We start from the raw sequence: 10,317 nt of genomic DNA, 5'->3' as shown, positions 1-10,317 counted from the left end.
ACTGAGTCTTCTTCCATCAACTAACTACAGACGCCGGCTTTCTGAGTAAAGGACCAAGAAGAGAAACTAGGCTACATAGGCTACGTTGCTTAGAATATCTTGTAAATTGTCAAGTGATATAAAAGGCCTATTTTGTGGCCTTATTTAAACGCCTTTAAAACCCAATTAAAAAAGACCAAAATGGTTTGAATCGTTTTTTTTTTTTTTTCTGCTAAATACTGCTCCAATCCAGGAGAGGGCGGAAATTGTTAGCTAGCTTCTCATTTAGAAAGAAGAAGAAGAAGAATGTTCACTTCCGGGATAAACAAGGACATGTGTGTTAAATAATTCTCCTTGTGAATATTTGGTTTCTATCGGTAAACACCGTCACGTCTGTCACTGTTCTCTGCTTACCGGACGACTGTCGGAGGCTGCTTTGGTGAAACGTTAGCCGGCGTGAGGAGACTCCATGGCCGCTGCTCATGTCTCCAACGTCCGCTCGTTATACAAGAGGATTCTGGTCCTGCACCGGTTCCTGCCCATTGACCTGCGAGCCCTCGGTGACCAGTATGTGAAAGACGAGTTCAGGAGACATAAAAGTGCACCGGCCGAAGAGATTAAGGGCTTCATGACAGAGTGGAAGGTAAACCATTACACTCTGATACGACGCACTAACCAAAGCTCATTCAAACATTTCTCAAGTTTCCTCTTTATACCATTTACCTTAATTAGGCTACCATTTACCATTTCGGAGATGCATGGTGGATCTATCTTGAAATAACTCCAAGATTCTGTCAATTCGCTAATGTATCAAGTCCTGTTATACGAGTGTCTCACTTTAATGACATTATGACTGATGCATTATTATATGAAATTACATGGACTTCTGTGGCCTTCTCCTGTTAAAAAGATTGTGTCTCCAAACTTTGAGCACTTTTACAACACAATTCTTAATGTCTACATGCTGTATCAACGCCATCTTCACCTTGCTACCAATAATTCTGAATGGGTTTTGGTGGAGAATTATTTTAGCCTGAGAGTGGCCACATATAAACATTGAGTGTAAGAGTAGTGCAGTCAGCCCATAAAATACCCACGATACGAATGGTTCCAATTTTGGCCGCCCCTGTGTTGCTTTTACTCTAATATTTCCCAGAAAAAGGACTATGCTCATGAGCTCAGTGTTGTTAGTAGCTGCTGTCAGCATAGACTGGAACTGTAATCAGTGATGTAATGAATTATTGGTTGCCAGTGTTATGTCAGTCCATTACCACTAGATGGCAGAGCAGTATCAGTGAACAGTAAGCTTACACTGAGGGACTGCCGCAAGTATACATTACCTACCTACAAGGTGACATTGAAACTGCTGAACCTGATGTTATTAGTTAGACCACAGATTTAAAAAAGGAAAGGTAGCTGGCATCAGACTTCTCCTATTCGGACATGTAAACTTGGTTACATATTGTGTTGGTTTATTCATCTATTTTGTTGGTTCATTTACTTTGTGTCATCTATTCATAAAAAAACAGAATGTTATTTTTTACTTTACTATTTAAAGGGATAGTTCAGTATTTTTGAAGTTGGATTGTATGTGGTACCTATGGTTTTTAGTGTGTTGCCTGTCAACACAGTCCCTATAAGGGGTTTGAGGGAGAAGTCGTGGTAGCAGTAGTCAGCCTAGTACTGTTGCAGAGGGGACCAGATTTAACACTTTTTTTTCTCCACATATATAATATATAATGCTTACCTAAACATTTTGTGAACCCTGACATTAGCATATCGAAACTGAATTCACCACACATTCTCAAATCCAGAAAGGATTTGGGTTTTCTACATTTAAATATTAGAAGTTTACTACTGCATGTTAAATAGGATCATGTACATTCTGTAGTGTCTCAGTCAGACCCAGATATCTTGGTTCTGACTGAATCCTGGTTAAAGAAGAGTATAAATGACTATTGTGGCAACACATCACTACAATTTATTAGACAGAAACACAAGGGGTCGGGGAGTGGCTGTCTATGTAAAATCCCATTATTCTGTAACATTATTACATGCTGTCTCTATGTTCCAGATTGCTTTGAATTAATAGCGCTATAATTCTATTTATCATAAAATGATTGTATTGTTGTAATTGGTGTGTACAGGCCCCCTTCAACTGTAACTAGCTCCTTAAACGATCTAGCACATGTGCTCCGCCTCCTACATGTGATTGATTGTGATGGGTGATTTTAACATTGATTGGATTGAATAAATGATCATACTAATGATCAAAAAATAGCTTAGTTTAGCTTTCAATAAACATTTTGTAGCTGCTAGTCAACTCTTCCGGAATGGAGGATGTACGCCTCCTACAACGATAATAATGTACTGCCTGTCCCTCTAACTGCTCTGTTCACCCTTGATCCTGTTCCCACAAAGTGTTGTTGTAGATGCGTTCCCCAACCCCAAAAAGTACAGTACATGGGAGAGGACAATTTGGACCTGTTTTCAATCAAGGTCCCAAAAAAGGAAATAACCCATATTTTATTTTATCTTTCCATCTCTGGTATACTTCCTAAAATTTGGAAAAAAGCTCACGTAATTCTCTTACATAAAGGTTGTTACAAAAATAATCTCAATAACTACAGGACAATATCCAAACTCCCATGCCTGGCAAAAATCCTAGAATCACTTATTAATAATCAGTCAAAAACATTTCTAGCCAGTTCTTCCATTTTGAGCCCGTTCCAATCAGTTTTTTGGGCAGGCCACAGTACTGTCTCTGCTGTGTCACTTTGGTTGTAAACAACATTGTTAAAGCAGTAGACAAAAAAAGCACTATGCAGCACTTGGGGGCGGCAGTGGCGAAGTGGGTAGGGAGTTCGCCTCTGGTGTGCAGGTCGGAGGTTCGATCCCCCGTCTCCCCGCCACATGTCGAAGTGTCCCTGGGCAAGACACTGAACCCCGAATTGCTCCCGATAGTTAGCTTACCTGCGTGGTAGCTGCTGCTATCGGTGTATGAATGTGTGTGTGACTGGGTGAATGTGTACAAAAACAATGTAAAGCGCTTTGGGTCTGTGATAAACGGAGTTATAGCGCTATACAAGTCCATTTACCATACCATACCACTTTTTATTGATCTTTCAAAGGCCTTTGATACTGTGGACCACCATTTGCTTTTACAGCGGCTGCATGACATTGGTTTTGATCATTCTGCATGTAGCTGGTTAAGGGATTATCTTTCTGATAGAAAGCAATCAGTTAAACTGGGAAGCTACCAATCTTGAGTTTTTGAAAGTTACAAATGGTGTCCCACAGGGCTCAATGTTGGGCCCAGTTCTATTCACAATTTATAACAATAACATAGTTTCATCGCTACAGAACTGTCACGACAATCTGTATGGGGATCCGTATATTTGTGTACCACCCCCTCTAGTTCCAGGGCTGTACAGTGCGACAGTTTTGATCGCGTTTGCTACTGAAATTGATCACGTGCGATGATGAATACAAGTCCACTCGCACTAGTGCAACAGCTTGTTAATGAGCAGATGCTGTCTGTTTGAGACACAGAGGAGTGCTGCACAACACTGCTACATTAACACTCTCTAAATGCAGGTAAATGTTGTCTTTGGCAAGTAAGTTATTGAGTCCACCCTCCACTTTGGCTGGTGAAAGATGTGTGTAAGAACAGGAAGTTTGCGCTTCACAGCCCTGCAGTGCGCTAGCTTAAATCAACTGCTTCAGCTGCAGAGAGCAGTCAACAGTAGTCTATTTAAACAAAGTTTGAAATAACTGATAAGCCACTGAAGAACTACTCCCAACACATTCACAACAACCTATTTAATTTATCCTAAATTGTACCAATATGTATACTTATTTATTTAATAGGCATATGTTTTAAAGTTTGGTTTTAATTAACAGAAGGACATTAAACAAAAAAATAATATTATTATTAATATAATAATTATATGTATATACAAAAAATATATAGATATACATTTTATGGGGAGAAATAGTTCTGAATCAGCAAAAAATTGCAATTGGCAGGTTAGATTCTTTTGTCTAAATTGCAATTAGTGCACCCCTATTAATTTTTCTACAATTATTACTGCACACACTAGGATATGATATTAATTGAGAATTTCAAATGAGACCAAGATGACAGGCTAAAAGGTAATTAGAGCGAAATGCATGGGTTAAGGTTATGCAAGTTTTTGATCATACTTTGTGCGCTACTGAATTTATTTTTGTGCTACTGATTTTTTTTGCTTGCTAGCACCAGCGCTACCACCCAGGGTTCGACATAACCAACGGCCCGCTGGCCCGGGGCCAGTAAAATCATATGCAGGGCAAGTTGATTGGCCAGTCACTGGCCCGCCCGGGCCAGTAACGGCCAACCACAGATCAGCATATTTTTGTAGACTACACCATGGTTCATTGAAATGCGCGCTGAGAGTCGTAATGAAAGCAGTGTTTATTTAAGACTCATTATAATATACATAATATATCATATATTTTTTAATGAAAGGCCAGTGGACATACTATGCGTGGGCGTTTTGACAGGCGGAGCAACAAACGGGTGCACTCTCGCTCCGTTGGCAGAGCTGTAGGCCTACCCTCCGATCTGCTCCGCGAGCGGGACAATACCGAGAGAGCCAACTCAATATTAGGGATGTGAACGACTCAACAAATCAATCGACTTACTTTTCCCCCTTTTTTTCTTCCCACAGCAGAGGTTGAGGTGCAGAAAATAAAAGTGAAAACTGCGCTTTTCCTTTAGCTGCCGCCGTAATGTTTAAGTATTTGCATCAAAGCGCTAATGGTAATACAAATGAGAGGCGTTATTTAACCGCTGTGAATGCGTCTCAGGTGATTGTAATTGTGTCGGCTGTAGACAGAAACTAACGGGGGGAGGCGGATCACTGTACAGTTCCTGTAGTCGCGCAGTTTGTTTGCCGACATGGCTCTGTGTTTTAAGGCTCGAGACATGCAATCAGATCGCGGAAGCCTTCCCCATTGACATCGCTAACGGGGAGAATATCCCCGGTTATTATTTTAGTAGTCAAACCGCGGAGTTCTGCCGCCCGGCGGCTCACTGGCGAAATCTCACGGTGAAACACTGCTTCGCTCGCACTAGGCATTGTGTGTTTCTAAGGTGATTTAACATCATAGTCTTAGACGAGCGTTTAACTTATGCTGCATATTTTTGCACTGCTTATGTGAAGCTGACACTTCATGCAGAAGTGACGCACGACCAGACGTGAACTTGCATACAGTGACATCTCACATTAAAAAAAACGGCATAACCCCCTGATTTTCGGATTTCTATTTTTAAAGTCGACTTGAGCTCGAGTGGAAAACATTCACATCCCTACTGCATATGGAGAAAGTGATAAACACTGCCTACCACACCTCTTATTACAGGTGAACTATTTATTAAACTGCCCAAATTCAAGAATAAAAACACTCATCAAACTACTGGACTTTGAAATAGGCCTACTGGCCCACTCCTTTCACATACTTTCAGTTGTAGGCTTCAAATTCAATATGTTTGCCTGGTTTTATATTATGTGTATGAGCAATATCAATATTTCATATCATTAACTAAAAGAAAAATAACCAAATCTAAAGGGAACTTCTATACTGTATTATAATTATTGACACAAAATTACAAAAAAAAAAGTGTCTGCAGGGCCAGTAAAACTCAGATCCACTGGCCCGACAGGCCAGTAGGAAAAAAAAGTTATGTTGAACCCTGCCACCTAAAATAAAATAAGCATACAGCCCTGAGTTTCCAAAGTAATCTCAGTCACACTCTTGTTTTCTGAATATAATGGAGAAGAGACAATATGTTCTAGAACACTAACACCCTGCTGAGGGATGTTAATCATCCATCTGCAGGTAATGTCTCTAATGAAGGAGATGGTGATAGCATCTGGACTCGTGACAGCTCTCTCAGTGTCACTGTGCTAGCTGTGAAGCCACGTGGGAGCAGGCAGTCCCTTTCATTATGCTCCACTATATCAGTATGCATTGCTTTCACACCCACAGTCCATTTGACTAGGTTCCAATCAGGGGATGAGTAGCTTTTATCATATTTATACACTACTTTGGCTGTATTTCAACATTGAACTGTATCAAGGGAATCTTAGGTGGGAATAACACCGCAATGGCAGTAGATTGGCTTGGAAAGAGTACAAATAATTTACAATAAGGTCATTCAAAGTACTGTGTCATCTAGACAAACACAAAATAACAGAGGAAGTTTTCCACAATACATTAATTAGTGTGTTTAAAAACCCCACCTGAGCTGGTCAGACAGATACACATGAAAAAAGAGCTTTAATAGCTTTCCTTTTAAATGGACCCTGGTCTAAGGCCTAGAGGATCCATTTCTCATTCTGACCGAAACATTTATGAATAAAAAGTATGAATGATAATCTAATTATGGAAGAAATCCAGTTAGATGTCCTTGAGCTAAGGAAATAGTTCAAGTGGAATGTAGAAAAGTACAGTGAACCAAGCTAAACTTATGGCTCATTGCATTCCATTGCATCAGAAAATGGACATACTGTTGTACATAAAACAACACAGTGTTGCAGGCAACGGCTCTAAACAATGTGCTTTGTAAACAGGAACTCCAGAACAGCAGCTTCGTTAACTCATGTCTAGTTTTAAACAAATGACAGTCTGCGTTCAAAAACCTGCGTCGACCCGCTAATTTTGGTGGGAAAATGGTATCAGAGAGCAGAGGGGTCCCTGTATGCTTAGGTATCATGCATGTGCCATATGTGGTTTATCAGGCAACTGTCGCACCCTGTGTCCTTCCACCAAATAAGTAGATCTCTGAAGGCCTGATGTCTTCATCTTTCTTCACTCTCTGTAACACAAGTCCCCACACAGGTTTCCTATAGTACCCAGAGCAGCTGTCTTTTCTTATAGCTACCACTTCCATTATCCCATCAGCACAGCTTTGCTCCCTATAGTGTCCTCCATTTGTATTTATTAGTTCAGTATGTCAAGCTGATATTGAATTTAAATAGCATCCTCTGCTGGACGGTCCACAAGGCCAAACTCCTCATCCTCATTCAACCTGCCTTGGTTTGTGCCCAACCAGTATACCTAAACTTACAGTTTTTTAGGTTTGCATAATTATTTTCATTACATGTTTTCATGCTTCCAGTTCCACCTTAACGATTTACAGACACACACACACTATATTACAAACAAATAATTTTTTTTTTCCACAAACGATTTTTATTGAATTTTCTTTTTTTATGCAGACGTACAAACATTTACAACCCCCACCCACCCAACACACCCCAAACAATACAACTACATAATTAACAGTAATACCGTGATGATTAGTGTCAAGTCCAAATTTAACATCAAAACCAAATAAACCAAAACAAAAAAAAAAACATAAAGACAAAAATAAAAGTAACAACAACAAAAAAAACTCACAGCTCTTTTCCAATGCCAAATGGATTGTGGCAGATGACCAGCTACTCAAATCGCCCAAACGTAGGCTACACGCGGCATCTGGCTGTGTTATTGTTACAGCGTCAGCTTCATCTAAACAGAGGCTATATTCTTCATGGTGTCCCAAAAACCACCACATTAAAAAAGGAAAATGTTAATTACCACACACACCATAACTGTTTGAGCCAGATGCTGGATCCAGACAGCGGCTGAGAACAGATAAAAAAAACGTCAATGTCACGATGAGTATGGCACAGCTTTAACAATACACAACTCTCTTTGTTCATTCTTTCAAAAGAGAAAAAAATCATTTCCGCTGCATCTCTTCTTACTCAGAGAGAGACACAGTATAGAGTATAGGGACCGAAAGAGGACTGGGACTCAAAATGAGATTACATTGCACTGAGTGTTGAGCGTGTAATCCACTTATTCCAGAGACTCATGGGAGTTTTTTATGCTACTAATAAATCGGCTCTGTGGGGCTCAACAAGCTCTCCTCAAAGAGATGGAGAACAGTGTGATGGTGAAGGACCAAGGAAAAGATGGGGTGCTGTAAAACAAAGATACTACCGATGTGGTGGTGCACTATATGACCTGAACCAAACCACTTTGAAATTGATCTCAAGATGCATTGACCAACACCTAAATATATAGTAAAGCAAAGTAGTTATGATAAAAAATATATATATTTACTTGAATAATAAACCAACATTTTTGACAAGTCTGTCTTTGTCAGGGTTAGACTGAAGTGGACGGCTGTCAACCACTGCTTGTGCTGGTAAAGGGTCCGGTCAGTTTACCAATATCAGTTTATTATCGGAAAGTTAATAAGGCAAAAGCTGCGGGTGACATGGTGAGGCGGACATGAATTATATAAGAATGTGACCTTGTAGCCACACAGAGATGCATTTGTAAACCTAATTAAAACATTGTTTACGTGTTTTTTTTTTCAAGAAGGCGTATTCACATTTCTGTCATTTTAGTTGTGTGCGTTTACAGTTTTCCGCTTCCTGCCTCTGGACTTCTCCAATAAGTCTTTCAATAAGAGTCAGTATAAAGTATGAGCTCTACTGTGCCAAAACTCTTGGCGTGTTCCTTTTAAGCTGGAACCCTCCTGCCTCAGGGGAAATGCCCTTGGCAAATGTTCAGTATAATTACATTATGCACAGGAAAAAGCCTCTCAGAGAAAAATGGTTGATTGCTTACAGTGAGAGTGTTCCAAAGAGATGCTTTGTGAATGGGCAAACACAAGACAGACTTTGCCTGATCTACGTTCAAATGTAAGGCTTTTCAGAAGTGAAACATATGGACCTGCTCATAAACAGGAATGGGCTCAACTTAACCAGACAGTTCATTCACTGGAGGCAGAGATCTACATGCTCACATCTTTCCATAAAAGTCCTGTTTAGTTTGACTTATTGTGGTCTCATTAAATTCTTCAAGGTCAATTATAATGCAAAATGCTCTTTTTCATGGTTTTGCAACATTAATGTGGTTCAACGGTGTGACTAGAGACTCTTAAACTGAGGGGAAAAAAACAACCCTCTCAATTTTTCCACCTCCAGCTGGAAAGCTCCCCAATCAGATGTTCACCTGTGATAAGCCCCGCCCCCAGATCCCCCTGAAGCTAACTGGTAGTTACATTACAACTGGCAGTTAGATTCAGGGCCAATCAGAGCAGACTGGGCTTTTTGGAAGGCGGGGCTAAATAAAGAGACAGGCTCTAAATCGGGACATTTCAGACAGAGGCTGAAAAGAGGAGATTCAGCAATGGCACTGTGAGAAATATATATATACATTTTTTGGACACTACACCATGAAAACTGTTTCTAGTTACAATTACAATTTGGAACCTGAAAAGAGCATAATCAATGGCTGCTAAAGGTTAATATTGGTGTTTCTCTATGTTTTTTTATTGTGAACAATGCAATAGTCTGTTTCTCAAAACTGTTCTTTGCCGGATGTGTTTAATGAAACAAACATTGGACATGAAGGTAGAAGACCATGTGCTAAAATGCTGCTGCTATTCCTGTCTGTGTTTTAAAGCGGCCGGTATGTCTGTGCCCCCCCCCCCCCACACACACACACCCCTCCCTGTAGAACTACAAGGACACCCTGCAGACCCAGGTGCTGGAGATGGCGGGGGACAGGCTGGGCCCAGTGAAGTTTGGGGCTGAGCTGTCGGAGGAGAAACTGGGCAGCTTCCAGCAGGAGCAGATGGGCCAACTGTACGAACTCATGCTGGAGTCCACCAAACCCAACAGACAGTTTGACATCCAGGAAGATGGCAAGTGAATGAGCAGGCCACAGAAGAAGAAAAATGGGCCCCCGGACAAGGTGCTACCATGAATTAAGACTTAACTAATATATTACCTCTATTGAGTGCTTGGGAATGGAGAGTGTACTCAAAGGCTGAGTATAGGCTTTTAAGTAGTATTAGATTGTATTAAAGTGCTGCGTCATATCTTTGAACTTGTGTGCTTGTCTCTTTTTTTTCTGTGACAATATAAAGGAGCTTCCTCCACAGGGAGCATTAAGGTGGCACTCATTTCTTTTCCTTTTGACATCTGTTTTGCATGATTTTCATTGTGAGCGTATCTGGTCGTGAAGGAACGCTCCATAGCTCACATCAGCACTGCCTCTGATGCACCCTTGCCCTGGGGGCGTTAGCATGCTAGGTTAGCAGCTAAGGTGGCTGTCCATGCATACTGTGTCGGCCCCTCTGTAATGTCCAACTATGCAACAGGGCTCAAACACCTAAATTATGTTGAAAAAGAAGAAGACTTTTGTTTGGCAGGTTTATTCTCCCAGGACTGCGTACATTTTTTTGTTATAGGTTTTCACGAAGCAACCAGATTTCACACCCATGTTTTT

At 40.6% G+C, this 10,317-nt stretch overlaps 1 protein-coding gene across 1 annotated transcript; it reads left to right on the top strand.

The window, feature by feature from the left end:
* The first annotated feature begins 307 nt into the window (after positions 1-307).
* sdhaf3 (succinate dehydrogenase complex assembly factor 3) lies at positions 308-9,909 on the top strand. The gene is made up of 2 exons (XM_080044993.1): positions 308-622; positions 9,544-9,909. Exons 1-2 carry the CDS (start codon positions 449-451, stop codon positions 9,736-9,738), a joined length of 369 nt encoding a protein of 122 aa, XP_079901119.1. The 5' UTR covers positions 308-448; the 3' UTR covers positions 9,739-9,909.
* Positions 9,910-10,317: the final 408 nt, after the last annotated feature.

This window comes from Ammodytes marinus (assembly GCF_949987685.1).
Source record: "Ammodytes marinus genome assembly, chromosome: 17".
Classification (NCBI taxonomy): domain Eukaryota; kingdom Metazoa; phylum Chordata; class Actinopteri; order Uranoscopiformes; family Ammodytidae; genus Ammodytes; species Ammodytes marinus.
This window is presented reverse-complemented; position numbering and strand designations above follow the sequence as displayed.